At 58.3% G+C, this 18,962-nt stretch overlaps 4 protein-coding genes across 4 annotated transcripts; all 4 read left to right on the top strand.

The window, feature by feature from the left end:
- Positions 1-1,894: 1,894 nt before the first annotated feature.
- On the top strand, positions 1,895-3,316 carry LBRM_35_4190 (conserved hypothetical protein; the record flags this gene model as incomplete). Its single annotated transcript, XM_001568988.1, has 1 exon — positions 1,895-3,316. The coding sequence occupies one exon, from the start codon at positions 1,895-1,897 to the stop codon at positions 3,314-3,316; it is 1,422 nt and encodes a 473-aa protein (XP_001569038.1).
- A 1,581-nt stretch (positions 3,317-4,897) lies between these two features.
- Positions 4,898-7,948, top strand: LBRM_35_4200 (hypothetical protein, unknown function; the record flags this gene model as incomplete). Its single annotated transcript, XM_001568989.1, has 1 exon — positions 4,898-7,948. The coding sequence occupies one exon, from the start codon at positions 4,898-4,900 to the stop codon at positions 7,946-7,948; it is 3,051 nt and encodes a 1,016-aa protein (XP_001569039.1).
- Positions 7,949-9,285: 1,337 nt separating this feature from the next.
- On the top strand, positions 9,286-13,821 carry LBRM_35_4210 (conserved hypothetical protein; the record flags this gene model as incomplete). The annotated part of the gene is made up of 1 exon (XM_001568990.1): positions 9,286-13,821. The coding sequence occupies one exon, from the start codon at positions 9,286-9,288 to the stop codon at positions 13,819-13,821; it is 4,536 nt and encodes a 1,511-aa protein (XP_001569040.1).
- Positions 13,822-16,874: 3,053 nt separating this feature from the next.
- Positions 16,875-17,966, top strand: LBRM_35_4220 (conserved hypothetical protein; the record flags this gene model as incomplete). Its single annotated transcript, XM_001568991.1, has 1 exon — positions 16,875-17,966. One exon carries the CDS (start codon positions 16,875-16,877, stop codon positions 17,964-17,966), a length of 1,092 nt encoding a protein of 363 aa, XP_001569041.1.
- Between the last annotated feature and the right edge of the window lie 996 nt (positions 17,967-18,962).

Genomic DNA, 18,962 nt, shown 5'->3' on the forward strand with positions numbered 1-18,962 from the left:
CCTCCCCTCTCCTTCTCCCCGGCGCTGGGGCCTCTGCCCCCGCCCGCCTTTTTTGATATGAGGGCTGCCAACCCGGTACTGGGATCGTGCATGCAGTGATTTGACTACACGCACGCCTCACTTGCTCTGCACAAACTTCGCCCATCGAGGGCTTACCTTTGCCTCCCCCTCCCACCGCACCCCTTCAGAACGATACGCTGCGAGCTCTTTGTACGTGGGCGCATGCTTATCTGCGGACCCCTTCTGCTTGACACCCCCGCGCCTATGAAAGACGTGAGGATCCATGTGAAGGCGGAGTGTCCTTACCGGCGCAGACTTATCGCAGCGTCCCACCTGTCGCGGCACGTGCGAGCAAGCCGTGCAGACACGCCTCCCCCCCTGTGGCATCGCCAGAAATGAAGGATGAGGAAAGCGAGCGACTCAGACAGCAGCGTCGCCCTGAAGCAGGCGCTGCGATCCCAAATTTCGAACATCGTGTGCATGCGCTGTCTAGCACAGCTGGCATGGTGCATGGCATCCAAGCAACATATCCAGAGGCCAGCAGAGCACAAGTGATGGACGAAAAGGGCGTGAGGCGATTCACACTGATCAGCTCCAATACGCATGTGTGCAAAGTATGCAGCATTCACTATATGGGGTCGGGTGGGCTGGTGAGGCACAGACACCAGTGGCATGACGAGACCTCCCCGCACAGAGCACCATCGAGTCCGCCAGACTTGACTGTGGAGAGTCTCCGCGTCGTATTATGGGATGCCGCGTCGTGAAGGGACTGAGAGTGGAATACGCCACACAGGCAGGGTGCAAGGTCTCAGAGGGCCCTGGTCTGAGGCGGAGCGGCTTTCCTCTCGAGTTCATCCGGCAGGCGCCTACACGTCCCCTCCTGGTACTCACAATGACAGATGTCACCCCTTTCGTCCTTGACCAGGCCCCGGAGCACTGCTTGCCGGGATCCAAGTGTGCAGCCTGCCCAGGTTCATCTGGCGCCGATCGCGCAACGCGCATCGGAGGGGGAGACGAGGAGGGGCAAGAGGAGCCCGCTAGACGCATGGGTCTGACTGCACGGCCGGACGGTTCGTTCTAGGCTGTCAAGAGTTAGCCGTGGTGCAACCCACTGGAATGGGTGAGCTGGGGCGGGGTGTGCGTCTGTTTGCTTACGTGTTCATGGCCGACAGGGCAGACGAGGGGGCAAGAAAACAGCAAAACTACGATTCGTGTTTTTCCCCCAGGTGATCCTTGTAATTCTGTGTACATGGCTGTTTCTGCCTGTATGGGTAGGGAGTATCGTGCTCGCTGCATTGGTGTCCGCTGGTGTACGGATGTATGTAATTGGGGACGCCACTGCCTTTCCTCTCTTTTTTTTTTTCCTTCTTCTTTTGACGTCTTTCTCAACCTCTTTGCTGTCGCTGTTGTTCTTCTCTCTCTCTTTGCGCCTATTTCTTGTTCTCTCCACGCATGTGTGTATCTGTGTCTCTCTGTGTGGTGTGTGGTGTGGTGCGTTGATGAACTTGCACGAATGAAAAGACAAGGAAAACAACCAACATTCATATTATTTGCGTGCTGTACACCTTTGGGCCTCTTCTTCCAATTTCTCAGTAGAGTCTCTCACCGTCCGGCAAACCCACCCCCGCTCAGATTCAAGTATGGTCTCTCCATCCAGCGGAGCATGCGCTCTGTTGCTGCCTCCTCTCCCACGCCCCAGCCTCGCTCACTTTCACTTGTCCCCAACGCTGCACAGAGGTAGGCACCAACGCCTCCCTCTCACGCTCGTATCGTTGCTGTGTTCCCCCCGCTTCGCCTCTTGTGGCATCTGCAGCGAAGATTTCCTTTGTTCTCTCTTCCTCTCTCGACGCCGAGGGGTGAGTTTGACCTTCGACTTTTAGTACATCTGCCAACAATGGCTTCAACCATGGCACGCGCTAAGGGACCTGCCGTGGGGACCAAGAAGAAGTCGTCGACAGCTGTCAGTGCCCTTCCGAAGATACACGGCGGCTATGCCACTGTCGGAACAGTACCTTCCTCTTTTTCTCCACGTGCGAGCGACACCGGGCGGGCGTCCCTTACGTGGGTGTCTGCACCTTTGACTGTGATGCCAGCTACCGGCGCGGATGTTATTAGCAGTGCGGCATCTCCACTGCGGAAGGCCACAGGCTCGGTTGCCAGTAGTGGCGGGGCGGCGGGCGCGAAGAAGAGTTTCTCTACTGCTCCACGGCCTCCCTTGTCGAAGCCTGCACGTGGCGGCAGTCGCAGAGGAGGCAAGGGCAGCGCAGTGGATGGTGGGTCGAAGCGTGGCGGCGAATCACGTGGCACCTCTGTAACTTCGGGAAGAACACGGTCTACATCCAGGGCACCTCGCTCCACTACCTCGCGTGGTCGCGGCCGTGGTCGCGGTCGAGGCGGACGTGGCAAGCGCGGCGGAAGCAGTGCGCGACAGCAGCACCAGCTACAGGTTATTGCCGCTTCCATAGAAGCTCTGAAGGAGCAAGAACAGGCGCTGCGACACGGCGTAGAGGTGGAGGAGGAGCTGGAGCTCGAAAGCTACAGCCCCATCTACAACGTGCTACTGATGGAGATGGTGCGGGGCCAGGTGGAGCAGGTGAACTGTCGCCAGCGAAAGCTAAATGAAATGCTGGAGAGCCTCAAGGCAGAAGGGTTGCTTGGCGGCGGTGGCACTGGGCTGTGCGACGAGCAGCATGTGGAGACCCTCGTGGAGCGGTTGCGCGCACGCCTGCATAGTGACGCAGCCTCGGAGCTGGAAGTACTCAAAACGAAGAACAGTAACATCCAGCATAGCCTCGACGAAGTCACACTAGCCATGGAGAAGAAAAATAGCGAGATGGAAGTGCTTCGTGCCAACTACGCACGCAAGCTGGCTCGGAACGATGTAGAGAACGACACAATGCGGGCGAAAGTGCAGGCCGCATTACACGCCTCCACCCTTGATGTGGAGCGCATTAAGCGGGAGCTGGGCCGCCGTATCGACATCGCCTGCTCCTCCATCCGCACACCACACTACAATACCTCGATGGAGGCGATACGAGAGCTGGTGCAGCAGGCGCAGGAGGAGGTGCAGCGGCACCACGATGAGCTGACAAAGCTGGTGGTCTCCATTGGCGCCAAGGAGACCTTCATCAAGAACGAGGCTGACACAATGCACTCGAACCTACCTTCACAGTACCGAAGCGAACTGCGAAAGATGGAGAAGGACCAGCTGCTGAACATCCTGGACGTGCTGAGCTTTCAAGAGGGCGTTGTTGATACTGTCGGCAAGGCAATCTACATCATTACTGAGTCACAACACAAGACAGCTGTTGTGTAGGAGCACTTAGAGCGACCGTTCTGCCCAAGTCGGAGTACCTGCGCCGTCTCGCCGAGTCGATGTGTTAGGGTAGTTGTGGTTACAGCTCCTTTGGCCTCCTTCCCGGGCTTCGCTGTGCTCTTTATCCGTGTTCCTTCACGTCTGGCGAGCTTCCCGCAGACTTCACAAGGCCTCTGAAACAGCGACACACCTGTGTGTGCGTCTTTGTGTATGCCTGTCGGGGTGAAGGAACAGAATCGAACACCACCATTGATGGTGGCTCTGTGATTTACCTTCTTTTTCTTTCTGGTGCTCTTTCCATTCTGTCTTCGCACCTTCCTCCTTATTGCCTGCTTTCAAGTCGTGCCACAGTTTCTATGTAACAACTATCTGTGCTCCCTCGTTGCCCTTTCTGCGTGGCTTGCTCCCATATGGCACTGCCCGGTTTGTGCATTTGCATGTGCATTTCAGTATGGAATGCAGCTCTTTCCCACGTGCTCTCCCAATGCCGCACCACTGCAAACACCCTCGCGTGCGTTCGTACGTCTGCAGTGGTGCGGCATTGGGAGAGCACGTGCGCCGTGGGGGAATCGTGCCCCTCCCTCGGCTCCTGTTTTCTTCTTTGAGATTTTTTCTTCATTGCTTAGGGCTACTTTGTCATGCCATGTAAACATAGCTCAGCGTTTACGTGTACTGAAACAGCTGTTGTTTTTCTTTGCTCGTGTTACCAAGTCCGCATTCTTGCAGGAGTGAGCGCATCTACCGAATGTTTTTTTTTTAATTCGCTCAGCCTCAACGAGTGTACTAGAGTGACACACACCCACACACACTGGCATCGCTCACAGTTCCTCGGCGACCACTACGTCATGCACAGCAACGACGGGAAGAACCAGGAAGGAGGCGGCGGCATCCGCAAAGGAAAAATGATCTTCGCAGCAGAGTGAGAGGGACCAGCTGCTTTTAGAGAGGGCTGAATGAGTGACTCGAGCAAAAAGAGTTCTTTCGCCGTTGCTTCCGCCGCACGCAGGTGTGGCCAAAGACCCTCACGCTGGAGAAACGCTCTACGTAGTGCGCAACACAGGGCTGATAGCATCATTCCAGTTTTGTGTCTTGTGTACAATGAGGCACGCCGTTTCGCGAAGTGGCCTTCTCCCCGACTGATGTCAATCCTTTCTTCTCCGCTCTTCTTGATTACCTCCTTTCCACCTTCCACTTGGGCGCCCCGTCTCTCGTAACCCGCTCTTTCTTTCCGTGCGCCGCCGTGTTATCATCGTCACGGAGTGAATACCCCTGCCGCTTCCCTGCCGCTACCCCCCTCCCCCACACGCTCGAGGTAGTGAGAGCAGCAACGACTTCGTGCATCCCCTTTCCTATCTTCTACACGCGAGAGAAAGGCACGCACACACACTTCCTCCCGCTTCGACTCATGCGCGTGCGCGTCTGTAAGCTCGAGTGTGTGCGTGCGCGGTTTATGCACTACCCTGCCATCAAGTGCCAGAGTTGACGCGACACGCCGCGCCGGACGTCTGAGTGAAACACACCACTAGCAACGCTCAGAGAGGTAGAGGGGCGAGCCGACACAAAGAAAGACAACAAGTCTCTATGCCGCGCAACCTTTACCGCATTCCCGTGAAGCAGCAGTCCAACATGTCTGCAGCATCGAAGGTTACTCCGGCTCCAGTTGACGACGCCCGCGAAAAGAACCATGAATTGGCGTCATTGCCGTCTACCAGTGTGCTTCCAATCAGAGCCAAACATCGTGGACGCGGACGTCCGCGTACCTATCCCAGCAATACATCCTCTGCGCACTCTCTCCACCCACACCTTGCGCTAGCGGAGCCCGGGAGTGGAGATCACGAGGAGACACCGACAGCTACAGCGTCGCTGCCCGCTGTATCCAATCCCACTTCTACTGCAGCAGCTATCGTCGACTCCGCAACAGCGATGAACCATCTCGAGGTCATAGAGGGCGCAGAGACTTTCGGAGCAGCGGCGGCGGCTTCGGCTGAACTGCTCTTACAGATGCCGCTTGCACCTCTCCCTGTCTCTTTTTCGTCTAGCCGCACCATCAAAGCACAGTCCCTCGTTACGACTACCCCAGTCGACACTGTGCAAGGAAAGCAAGAAGCGGGCACCATCTCTTCTCTTCCCCCTTCACACTCCACCACGCGGAGGGTAGCCACTGTGCCGGCAAGCATGGCAGCAGAGAAGGTCGACTGTGCGACCTTAGGCGCACAGCCACTCTTGCCTTCCATGGCAGCGTGTATGGCGGCGTGTTTCGGGTGGCGACTCAAAAGGTGTTGTGTCGGCGAGGGGGCTCAGATCATGTTTGCCTTGCAGCACCGCACGGTGCCAGTGGTACACGTGACGATCGAAAGCACTAGAGGCTCCTTCATGCAGGAGTGCGGCGTTTCAGGTGAGACCGACGACAGTGCTATTCGTGTCAACGGCACTCTCATGAGTCTCACGCAATGTGCGGCGTATCTGCAGGAGCTGACCCACGCACTCTTCACTTTGTCGGGCATCTCGCACTGTGGACCTCCAACGGATCACGTGCCAGCGGAAGAGCAGAGGAATAATGAGGTGATAGGGGATGGAGGGCTGGTACCATCGTCCACCGCGCCGACACCGCATCTGTTTACGCCAAACGCGGAGGCCAAGTTCGCCGAGAGACGAGGCAAGAAGCGGACGCGCAGTCGCTCTTCCTTGCCGGGTGCGCACTCGACCGCATCAGTACTTCGCACAGCTGAGCTTGTCTCCGGCGCCACCGTGTTGAGCCTCGCAGAGGCGTCTGCAACTGTGGAAAGGGGCGATGCAGAGGCGAGAAAGGAGTCGCAGCCATATCTTCTGCCCTTGAAGTCTTCTAACGCGACCCTGTCGCCGGAACTGCTGACGACGCCGCTTCCTGCTTCGCTGACAGCTACCGACGTCAAGGTCAAAACTGAACCGTCACTCCTCGAGACTTCACCGATAATAAGCGAGTCGGAGAACGACGGGGGCACGCAGTCCTTGAGTGCTTTGGCCGCACTGGTTGCTGCCATGGAATGTGGTGAGCCGGCGACTTCGCTGCCACGGGCTCCTCCTGCCTTGCGCACCAACGCTGGTAAGTTCAGCGCACCGTCAAAACGGGATTTGTCCTCGACAAACAAAGGCACCGCTTCAAGAGAGCCACGTGCCTCCTCTACTGTTTTTGCCTTCCCAACCATGCGGCAGCGGCGCACTCTGGTGTCCCCCCACATCGCTTGCGCCGCAGCGGGGTTGGCATCCGCCATAACCGGCGCGCATCATGTGCCCCCAGCCTCTCCAACTCCACCTCACGTAGCGCTCGGGACGGCAACCTTTACGATGCCGTTTGCTTTCCACCACGCGTCTGCTGCGCCCCTCTCTGCAAGTGCCACACCGGAAGAGCTCGATCTGGTCAGTTGCACTAACGACAGTAAAGATGGCTACCGAAGCGTCTGGTGCGACTCGGCTGGTTGGTCGACGGACTCATCGCGGCTCTGGTTGGCCCACACCCACGCCGTCAGCCGTGCGTTTGCGTGCATGCCTGTCCCCTGTTACACCGTTCCAGCGACCATGAAGGTCAGTGAGCCACTCGGCGGTGAGGGTGCTAACGAACAGAAGACCAGCACAGCTGCATCTGCGTCCTCGCTGGTACCGCTGATGGGCTCGGCAGCCGCTGCCGCCTTCGTACGGATGACGCTTCGGTGGCGATGGCGCGAGCGCTCGTCTATGGGGACGGCAATGGAGGACTCTCTGCGTATGGCTGTCGGTTCTGGTCATCTTCGCGGCGACGCCCTCGAGGCCGGTGTGCAGGCGCTTCAAGCGAGCGAGGCGGAGCAGCACCGGTACAACGGAGTGGACGTCGACGTTGGTGAGGATGGCAGCGACCTTGGACCCTTGTGCCGGAGGACCGCAGCGGATGTGGGTCAGGTAGGCCACGGAACGGTGCAGCAGCAGATTCTGTCGTTTCCGGCCTGCCCGCCGCGTGCGTTACTGCCGGTGTCGGGCAGAGCCATCGTCGAGGCGCAGCACCGCATCGCAGAAGCTGAGGAGGAGAAAGGCGGAGAAGAGGCTGCACAGGGGCCGCGTTATGTCGCGTGCGCTGGTGGCATTCCCTCCGCCGACCGTATAGTGATTGACCACACCTACTCTACTCGCGGCTCGTACGTGATGGCACCACCCGTGATGGCAGAGGGGGCAACAGCAACGCCGTGCCGCCGTTTGATGTTGCAACGGAATCCACAGGAGGACCTGCACTACCACGTTTACAAGCGTGTCATGCCTACCGACATGCGTCTGGCGGTGGAGGCGGAGGAGACACTGACGATTGGGTCAGGGGACATTGCGCCACCACCCGTGGTCGATGATGAGTTGTCGCCCACCTACAACCTGCGCCGCCGCTTTGGCCGCGGCGCAGGTGACGACAACGAGGATGACGAGGGGAGGGACGACAGAGGTGATGACGCCGACGAGGGGAAAGCGTACGACTCATCAAGTGCCTCCCGGGCAGCGCCGAGGGCCCCTGGTGCAACCGCCGTGGCAGACGCCAGGGGAGGCGTCTTATCCACTGACATTGACTACGTTCTACGGTACCGCCCATCGATTCGGCGCATTCCAATGCCGGATGTCGAGTCCCGATACGGACCGTGAGCAGAGCGGCGCCACCTAAGGGAAAAATGAGGACACTTGCACAGATTGCTCTTGCGCGCTGGACATGGCTCACAGTTAGCTGCCGTATCATTTTCTCCACACGGCAAGCGCCCATGCCGCGCATTGCTACGCCACCAGCCCGCACGTGAATCACGACGAGGGGGTTTTCTTTCTTTTTTTTTTTCTCTTCCAACGTGTCCATTCTCTTCCACAGAACGTAAGCTCAACTCCGCCCTACTCGGCCCTGCCCCAGGCCCATCGCGTGGTGCAAAGCAGTCGTAGACACACGCCACAGCAGCGCGCCGACTCAGCCATCTGAGCACGACCTCTGCCTCACACTCTACCCACTCCACTGCTTCACAGGTTGCCTCACCGCCGCACCCATCATGCCGGCCGGCACCTGGTGCGGGTCCCCTCGGGGTGTCCCAGGCTCCCCACACCAGCGGGCCGCGTGCGATGCGTTCGAGTCATGCTGGCACCCTGCCCATCATATGGGTGGTGCAGACGCCTTCACTGCTGCGGGTCGCTCCCATGCAACGCCGTCCCAGACCTCAACCCCGACACAAGTAGCGACACATTGCTCTGACCTCCCCCCGTAGTACGTGCGTGACCCTGCCACCGCCAGAAGCGGCTCGGCTCTGGCAGGGAATAAAGGCGCTGCTTGACCTCCCCTGCAGAGAGCGGGTAGTGGGGCCCTGTGAGGTATCACGCACTGCGCTCTCCATCAACGTGAAGTACCAAGAAGAAGAGCAGATTACGAAAGGGGATACAGTAGGCACATGAGAGGTGGCTGTAGCGTTGCACCGGCTCTGCACACGTAAATTGCAAGACTCATTGGATGCGGAGTACAAAAAAGATGATGATTGTCAGTCCAGCTCAACTCACTTTCTGGTTCACTGCTCACATTCCTCCCACTCACTGATGGTACTTATCGCACTGTTGCTGTGCTTGCCACTTGCCCATGCATTCCCAAGCTGCTCTTAACACTTATGAGAGGGTATTTCTACTTTGTCGTTCTCTTCCTCCCCTTGCTGCGCGCATCTGCTCACTCTCACTCAGCCCCCTCCCCCTCCTTCCGTACCACCTACACGCACACGCATGCAAGGCTCCGTGGCAGGTGGCACGAGGCCGACAGCTCTTCTGCCCCGACTTTATTTCCTGCTCTCCTCTCGTTTTGCTGCAGCAGAGCCTGTGAAGCGAAGAGCTCTGGCGCGGCGTCGCACTTTCTTTTTCACTTTTCCATTTCTCTTGCGCTCGCCTCTGCTACTCCTCAACGAGGCAAGCCACGCATCTAAAGGGCGTCGTCACTGCTTGGGTGATTTTGTGTTGGTGTGCGCATGGCATCGCGGGAGCGCGCTACCCAGGCGCGGCATGTGATGCTGCTGTCCAATGATGCACCGGTGTTGAATCGATGTGCCAAGGAGGAGGCGCACCTCAAACATCGCCTCGCTCAGTCGACTGCCGCCTGCGTGCTCATGACGCAGCGAAACCACGCCGCGGCCGCTCGTGAGGAGCGTTCCCGCGAATTGAGGCTGCAGGCGCAGTTCGCAGCGCTTCTCTCCGGCACACGTGGTGTAGTGGTGCCGTCCTCCTCCACAGTAGACTTGACGGATGCTGCAGAACGTGACAGCGGTTCAGCAGCAGCGACTGATCGGTTTAAGTCTCATTCCACCGCCGCCACCGGCGCTGCTGTCGTTTCATCGCCAGGGCTGAAATCGAGCAGCGCTGTGGCTGCCAGTGGGAGCGCCACGCCTGCCGCGTCCTTGCTATGTGCGCTGGGGTTTCCTGACACGTACGAAGCGAGCGGCTTCAAGTCAATGATTCACTGGGCTTCCGTGGCGTACGATGAAACCTTTCTTACCGCATACGGACCTCGCCAGATTCGCGAAGTGGCCCAAGCTCAAGCGATCGCAAGGGCGGGAGGCTCCTCGGAGGCGCGTGAGGCGCAACCGCACAGGCTCATGACCGCAGTTGCGTGCTACCTGCTCAACCAGGTGCTCTGCGCCGACGCAGCGGTGTCGGAGCTGTGGCAGGAGAAGCTTCGCCAGCCGATCTTCGACGCTATATTTAGCTCTCAGCCCATTGCAACGGGGCAAGAGCCGGGTCGTGCGCAACGTGGCGGTGACGTCGGGGACGCTGCCGTGGCGGACGCCATTGTGCACAGAATGATTGGTCCACCTTCTCCCCTCTCGTGCGCTGCCACCCATTCATCGGTTGCGACATCGTTTCCACCCCGCACCAACACGTATACCACGCGCGACGACTTTGCGTCTCTTCGACTCTGGACAGAGGAAGTGACTGTAGAGAATCGAGAGAAAGTGTCCCTGTGCCATCGCATCCGTAGTCTTCAGTACGCCATGGCACGTCGTCAGATGGCCGTCCACCTCTTCCAGGGGCGCGCACACCACGCAGAGCTACAAGTAGTCTTCACTGTGTGGTGCACCCACACTAAGCAGCGCCGCGCGAATCGAACGGCTATAGAGCTCTACGTGGTGAATCGGCACCACCGCTATGTGACGGAGACAATTTTCCTGCGCTGGCGTCGCTTCACTCTTCGCGCCAAGGTTGAGGCGCTACAGCGGCGCGTGTTGAAAATCGCGGCGGACCGCGAGTGCGCCGCGCGCGAGCACGCTGCCGCACTGCAGGAGCTACAGGATCAGCTGGCCACCGTGCGTCGCCAGCACGTGCAGAAAACCTTTGAGCGAGACACGCTGCACGCGCAGGTGCTCGACAGTCACGCCTTGGAGGTCGATGCACTGCAGCTGATGCTGCAGATGGAAAGGGTGCAGGCGGCGCAGTCCAGCAAGTGGGCAACTCGGTGGGAGCGCGTGGCGAAGACATTTCGTCCCGCAAAACCCTGTCCCGCGGTGCCACGCTCCATGTGGATGATTGCCCGTGCCCTGTTATGCTCTGAGGAGGCCTTGGCTGTCATGATACTGAATCGCAGCGGAGCTGAGCAAGCGCTGTTGCAGATACCATACTCGGTGATACTGCAGACGCGGGAGCGGTTGGAGCAGCTACTGTTGATGTGGGTAAATGCGATCATGGAGGTGTCGCCGCAGGCGTCCACGTGGGTCACCGTCGAGGCCTTCATGTACGGCCACAGATCACACCTGCGCGGTGTCTTGCTCTCGCAGAAGAAATCGTCAAGGAAGGTCGTGGCACCGCGCACTGGCGTGACAACCGGTGCAGCGGCAGCGGGAAAAGATGGCTCGACGTGCGAGTTCAGCATCTACACACTCATATGCCTCGTGCGAGAGCTGCGCCGATGCTACATAAAGGCGGGACTGATGGAAAGTGCGGAAGGTTGGGGCACGTCTGGCGGCTCCACAGTGACCGACTGCTACCAGGAGCTCACACATCTTTTGGCAGCCCAGACGTGCGGCGGTCTGTACCCACCACTGCTAGTGCATTGCTCCTCCTCGCCGCTCTGGTTTACGCCTGAGGGCGTCTTTGGTGAACCTGCGTCACGCCTGGCGGGGTCAAAGCGGCAGCAACGGCAGCAGCACACCGCCTTCATCTGGGTGCTCGCCTCACTTCTCGTGGGGCATATTCAGGTCATGTGGATGTCACCTCTCGGTGACAGAGAAGCACAGCTGGGCCGGTCGTCAAAGGAGGGCATGGAGACGCTGCGATGTAAGTACGAGGCGGATATGATGAAGCTGGCACAAGTTAGCTTCGTGTTGCAGCACCGCGCACCGCCAGCTGGCTTGGGCGCAGCACCTCGAGGCACTTCAGTGGTGGCCCCGAACACACTGTTGCCAAAGAAGCGAGCTGTTGCTTCGTTGGTGGCATCCTTCCCGGCGGTCGCCGCCGCCGCAGCGCGCCCCGAGAAGGATGCCACCGTCGCCACGGAGATGACCCTGGAGGAGATGCTGCGAGAACGCTGCGAGGTGACGCGTGGCAGTGGGGGCAGCAACAGTTGCATCTCCGTGTCTGGAAAGGACTTACTTGCCATAGCGGAGGATTCCCTGTCCGATATTGAGGCGTTTCTCGGCATGGTGCCTGCTCAGGTGCAGTCGCTCAAGTTAAGGGCGGGCGCGAACGGCAACGAGGACGATTATGAGGTCGATGAGGATGTGTGGGTCAACGGACTGCTCCAGCAGCTTTTCGAAGTCGAAGGTGCAGAGTCGCAGTTGCGTCGCAACATGCGCCTGCAAAGCAGCGAAGTTATTGAGGACGACGCAACGGATGGCCGCGCGCGATCGGCAACGACCATGCCCGCGTCTGCGTTTGGCGACGACGAAGAGAGTGGGGGTGGATGGAAGGGTGATGACGCCGCCACTGGCGAGGAGAATGCTAGGTCCACGTATCGCAATCTTTCCAAGAGTACCGTCACTCTCACGCGAGAGCAGCTGCAGCTGCTGCGCTCCCTTCCGGGTCGCAGCTACGGGTTTGACACTCTTCGGCCCATCGCCATCGGGCCTGCCCAGGGTGCATCAGTGGCAGGGGAGGACTTAACAGACAGCTCTAGCACCGCCCGTTACACCTCTGTGGCACATCTCTACTCGTTTCTGCTCAATACACTGGACGACACGGTGGCTCGGCAGCAGTGGTGTGGGCTGGCGCGCATCGTGACGTCGCTGGCGGTGCGCTTTCATGTACTTGACGACTCTGAGGACGCCGCGCGACAGGCTGCAGCGCTGGCGGCGGTGAAGGACGAGTACGAGGAGCTGAAGAGCTCGAGAGTGGTACGGGAAAGCCCGGAGCGGCGGACTGAGAGTCCGCCCTCTTCGACTTCTCGACTACCCCCAGTCTCTGTAGGCTGCTCTCCTGGAGTGCCGGAGGCGGGGAAAGCCCGCACCGGCGCCGCAGGCGCGGCAAGCCCAGCTAGAGGTGGCAGAGTTGCCGCGCGGCTTGTACCTGCGACGCTACTACAGCAGCCCCAACCGCCATCTTTTCCATCAACAGCTAACGTGGTGCCGCGGCGTCCGCCAGGAGCGCACAGCGCCCCATCCGTGAACATCGCATTGAACACAGGAGCGACGCCATCACAGAGAGCGGCAGAGGCTGGAGTGTCGGTCGTCTGGACACCTCCAGTGCGCGACCTGCGAGGCGCCACCGCGACCCCGGCACAGGCGTTGACTGCGACTGTCTCTTCTATCATGCTCAGCGAGGAACTGCACAGCCGTGGAGCCTACCAACCGAACAGCACCCAGGATAGCCTCAACGGTAGCTCGCCGGTAGGTTCCTCTGCGCAAGGTGCTCCGTCATCTAGTCCAAGTCACTGTGCTGTTTCACGGATCGGTGCTGAGGCACCGGTGCTGATGGTGCCGCCGCCGTCTGCAGAGGTGCCCACGCCAGTAATACCCACCGCAGCCCCATTACCTGCACAGGAAGATGGACGCGGTGTGAGGGATTACGTCACGGAATCGCCCGAGTGCATTGCAGGAATCACGTCAAGTGGTGGTAGCGCCTTTTGTCCGCCCATGGCAGGGAACGCGGGCACCACAGCCGGTACCGCCTACGAAGCCCGAATGCATGCCCCCGTCGAGGTGCTTGCACGCGAACGAGGTGCTGGGCTTGCACCACCGCCGATCCCTATGCCCGCATCGTCTTTGTCCAATGCCCGCGACACCACACCCGGCACCTCCTCCTCGCTACGTCCAGACAACTCCTGCTCGACTGCCATAGGCAGTTATAGTATCCCACGACAAAATGCCACCCTGCAGACCCCGCTACCTCCGACTCTCCGAGCACGGGCTCCACCTCTTCTATCGGCACCGACCCATGTCTTGGGGCATCCTCCAGACCCCATCACCGTGCAGTCAGAGTCGTCAAACTCGCTTAGCCCGCTCGTCATTCGCCACGATCCGTCGCAGCAGTTGGGATCACAGAGGAGACGCCAATACTGCTTCCGTATGGGGCCTTGAGCAGTGTGACGCCGCGTGCGTCACCATCTTCCCCGCGTCTTTCTCTTTCTCCTCCTGTCCACGCCCAGTCGTTTTACTGCTTTGGCACGTCAATTTTTTTCGTCTTGAACCGCTCACGTTTTCTGCAGGAGATCGCGCTTACTGCTGCTCTTTTTCTGGTTTTCATGGCTCTATTCGATGTACCCTATCTTTCTTCACTGGACTTACTTGGCGGTTACTCACTCCCTGCCTCTCGTTGCCGCCCTTGCTTTCTTCCCTTCATACCTGTGCTCTCCGTGCGTATTCGATGTACTACGTGTGCTTTTCCTGGAGCTATGCGATGTGCTCCTCCTTTCTTTCAATCGACTCTTTGGCTCTTCTCTCACCTGAGGTGGTATCTGTGCGCATCAATGATGAGCCAATGGCTCTTTCCAGCTTCTCATGGCGGCGCTGCGGCCGCATCCACACTCTACTTTCCGTTACTTGTTCACCCCCCTACCTGCTGCGCCCCAATGCAACGAAGTGCTGGGGTGGAAACGTCCGCCCCAGCGAATGTGTGAAGGAAAATTTCAAAGACGAACCAGCGTGTCTGCGAGGGGAAAATGATGCCCGGTGTACTTATTCATCGTGCCACGAGCGCTCCAATACTGGACCCACGCTGAGTGTGTGATTGACATGGTTGAGCATGATGACGCGCGTTGCATCCATTGCATCTGGCTCACTCTGTCTCTGCCTCATGAAGCCCCTCACCTCTCGTTTTCTATTGCCTCCAGTTATCCCTTGCCATCTGAGTCATCGACACCGAAAACCTCTCTCCCACACCGGTCAGTCACGTCATCTCTTGTGTCAGCTTCTCTTTCCACTCTCTAGCTCATTCTTTGGTGGCTTTCCCCTTATTTTGTCAGTGCGTTTTACCCTTTGCCGCTGATGTTGCCTTCTCTATTTCATACCACCGCGTCGTGTAGATGATCGGGCGCAAGCCACACGAGCCGAATAAGACGAAGACAGACATCGACTACACGCGCACCCTCCTAGAGAGAACACGTACTCGTGTTCGTATGGTTAAAGGCCTCGCTCAGGCTTTCCCTTGTGCTGCTCACAAGCTTTCCACCACCATCACCACCAGGATACTGTAGAACGATCGGGCGCAGGCGGAGAGAATGGCGAAAAAGAGTAGTGATGCCGAGACAGAGCTGGCGAAGTTGCAGGTGCCGACGCACTTGTTGCCTGGCGCGCCACTAGAGGCTTCGTCGTTCACGCCCTCCAACAGTGTGGTGGCGCCAGGCAATAATGGCGGTGCTGCGCAGGCTGCAAAGGCCGGTAGGCTACGAGAGCGCATCAAGCCCTACCCCGTCTCTGGGAGCAAACCCGCGTACTACAGCGTACTGGAGGACATCGAACGACGACGCGCACGCGAGTTGCGTCGTACCCTGCGCGTCGCCGATGCTGCAAAGCGAAGGCAGCAGAACCGGACGATTGCCATGGCACTTGCGCTCATCGTGGTACTTGGCCTGACCGTCTTGGTTTTTTTTTTTCGCAGTTCGCGTGAAGTGAATTGACTGAACTTGTTTCGCTCTCTTCCGCTTTTCTGGTTCTTGTGATGCATCACGCTGGCGTTGTCGAGAGTTCCCTTCGCGTTGTGTGCGCTTCTCACCACTTGCGAACTGCGGCTCGCGCACGGCGTACGTTTTGAAGTGGATGACTGCGGAAGTACGTTGCACGGTTTGCTTGGCTACTCGCAGCCACAGCGAAAGACGCGCGCCTCTGTCACGCGTAGATCGAGGGAGGAGAGGGAAAAAGAGGAAGAGAGTATTGGTGGCGTGTGCGCCTTCTCTCTCTCCTTGTTTTTTTTCGTTTACTGTCTTCCTACACCCCTCTTCCTATCCATTGGCTTGTACGCCGCATACTCTTCTCGTTCGCTCATGCAGGGCTGCTCTTCCGCGATAGGTCAGCCGGGTATGCGTCTGTGCAGCACGATGACCATTACCCATCACGCAGTGAATGGAGAGCACCGTTGAGTCGCGTTTGATGCCAGTCAGATGCGCGTGTCTGCTTTCGTGTCCATTTTGTTCTTCGCACTTTTCCATCCTACACTCTTCCGCCCTGTTTATCGTTCTACGGCGTCGGAACAAACAAACCAGGCGGCATCGACAGAGCTCACTGAGGCGTGAAACAGGCGCTAACGAAAGTCGCACTTGCCTTTCTTTCTCCTCCACGTATGGGAGCTTGCAGATACACGTCCGAAAGGGTGCTCTGGCGGTTGCCTAGCACCACCCCCCCTTCCGTTCAATTCCTTGGTCCAGCACCGCTTCACTATACACCTCACTTCGCCCTGCAAAGAGGGAGGGACAAAATCTGCAGCGCTTGACTGGTACGTGTGCTCAAAATATGCCTTTTTCTCTCTCTGTCACCTCTTTTCCTTTTCGGTTTACTTGTGGTTTTCACCCGTGCGTGTTACCCCCTCACCACCCAGACACACACCCCCACACAGACAGTTGTAAGGGCCGACAATCAGGGCAAGGAGGAGGAAGAAAGAAACAGCATGCACCTCAGAGGCAGCACAAGCACTCCTGATTTCATATGTGTTACTGCTTCACCGACGAGTAGAGGCGTGTGGTGATCACAAGTCCTGTCTGGCGTTTCTCTTGGTGTCGTGTGTGATTGAGAGTTTGCGCCCTTCTGCTGGTGTGCTTGTGCAAAGCTAGCTGAAGAGGAGACGCCACCTTTTGCAAATCAGCGCGCGTTGCACGCCCTGTGCAGCGTCGTGGCACCTCGACTGTTGCTGCTGGTGGTGCTGCTGCGGACTGCTGGTCTCGCAAGTGTGTCCTGGATCCGAGTAACCTCTTTTCGCGAACGTGGTGGCAGACCGACTGCTGTCCTTCACTGCTCTCGCACGCGCTTGTCTCGTCTTTCCCTGCCGCCTTGTGCGAATTTGTAAGCGTAATTCATTTTTGTTGGTGGTCGGTTGTGGTGCCTGTGCGCGTGAGAGCTTCCATTCGTTTTGGCTCGAGTCAGCAGGCAGTGCTCTGGAGCATACGCACCCAAGCAGAACTTACATTTCAAATTTGTGCATAATGGCAACGATGTCATCGTCCTCAGCGAGCGAGGCTGCCGTGCGTTCGGCCTGGTTCGACGCAATCGACGCGACAGCTGCCATGACGAGCACGGAGCCGTTGCAGCCCGCGGCGGAGTACACGGCCGACTCCTGCCTGCCCACACTCTCTCTGGCTGGTAGCCAGGCAGGCTTTTTTGAGCAGCTCAATGAGCTCGACAGGGGGTTTGCTGAGGCCTCCTCATCGCTGTTCCTTCCACAAATGACGTTAGAGGAGGCATGCCACGCGAAACCGAGCTTCTACCAAACCTTCCGCGGTGAGCTCGAGATCACGGAGACGACGTTTCAGCCACTGCTAGTGAAGCAGCGCGATGAATCCAGACAGGAAGCCGAGAGCTCGGCGAGGAATGGCCGCTACAGTTCTCGCAGACGGCGGCAGGAAGCCCCGGTGCCGCCGCGCGGCACAGCCCCACTTTATGGTGGCTTTCTAGGTCAAGAGGCGATGTCACCGAGCACGGCGGTGCAGCGCAAGCCGGACTTTATGCCGATCCTCCTCGTCCCCTCCGCTGCCACAGCTCCTCTGCAGCTCATGAACATCAAGCAGTTCCTGGAGCACGGCGCCTACGTTGATCCCGCCAACTTGTATGTAGATCGTGAGACTGGCGTAGTCAACATTCGCGACTCGAAGCCGCGCTCGGTGGTAGTGAAGCCTGGCAGCTTCCATGATCCACACCGGTACCGCGTCGCCTTTCGGCAGTTCCGCGTCGTCGACGACCCAGACGAGGTGGATGACTGGGCGCACGTGTGTGGTTGCATCGTCGAGGGTAAGCTGTGGCAGCTGAAAGGCTGGTACCCACAGGAGCAAGCGCAGTCGCGCGACCCGAGCCGCCTCTTCTCGCGCATTCGGGCTTTTTTAGCGTACTTTGAGGAGGACAAGGTGCCCCCGCAATGCCGTGAGTGGAACGTGCAGAGTCTTGCCTTGACGCGTAACCTGCTGAAGGATCAGGTGCACATCGCACTTGCTTCGCAGTTCTGGGAGCAGCTCTACACCTTTCTAGATGAACATCCGATGTTCTCCAGGTACACCATTCCACTCACAGACGAGCGCCTGTAGTGCCGCATCGTGTGGTGTTGACGACGTGGCGTTTGCGTTTGCGTGTGCGCGTGCGTTTTTCTCCGTCTTTTTTTCTTTATTATTCGCTCTGGTCGCTGCGCGGAGACATAACAAGAGAGAAGGACAGGAGGATGCCATGCGAGGGCGCATGCTTGCATTCTTCTGCGCTGATGCGTAGGCGGGCTTGATGCACTTCTTCTCTCTGTCTCTTCGTTTTGGCTGACTGGAGGGCTTTTTCTTCGCTTTCTCGATTGCCCTTCTCTTATGTCTCTCGTGCATCGCAAGTGATAGAGGAGAGGGACAGCTCAAGGCAAGGAGACGCCAGGAAGCTGCCAGGGCAGAGAGAGACTCCTCCTGTTGAGTGTGTGGGGGGAGGGGGGAGGAAGCGGAGGAGGAGGGAAGGGCGATGGTGCATGCACTTGTATCATGCTGAATCTTATTTTCAGTGGTCTTGTCTTTGCTATTAACGTGAGGAGTGACGACGAAGAAGCGGAGCACCCCGCACACCCACCCACTAACAGACAGGGACGGACAAGCTGTAACGGGCATTCAAGCAAAGCGCCAAAACAAAAAATAACAACAGAAGAACACACACCCCCGAAAAAAAAAGAAGACACACCGAACATAACCGAGCAACTATCTCGAGCCTTAAACTTATGCTCTCCTCTTTTTCTCCTGCTCTCCACCACCTGCCCATTTTCCCCCTTGCGCGCCTTACACCTCTTTTCGGTACTACTGTGCTTGCCACATCTTCTTCATGCCTGTGCTGTGGTCGATTTCTTTTTTTTTTTGAGTGGTGTAGGCCAGAAGGGGGGGGGAGCAGCCCAGAGGTGGGGGCAGGGCGATCGGGCGGCGGCCAAGTATGGAGGAGGATGAGAAACGACGACATCAGGAGCAAGCAACTTAGGCGACAGGCGCAGCCCACTCTCTCACTTTCTCCTCTTCTCTATGCCCCACTGACCGTTGTTCTCTTCCTCGCCCCCACTCCTGATTACC

This window comes from Leishmania braziliensis, chromosome 36 (assembly GCF_000002845.2).
Source record: "Leishmania braziliensis MHOM/BR/75/M2904 complete genome, chromosome 36".
Taxonomy (NCBI): domain Eukaryota; phylum Euglenozoa; class Kinetoplastea; order Trypanosomatida; family Trypanosomatidae; genus Leishmania; species Leishmania braziliensis.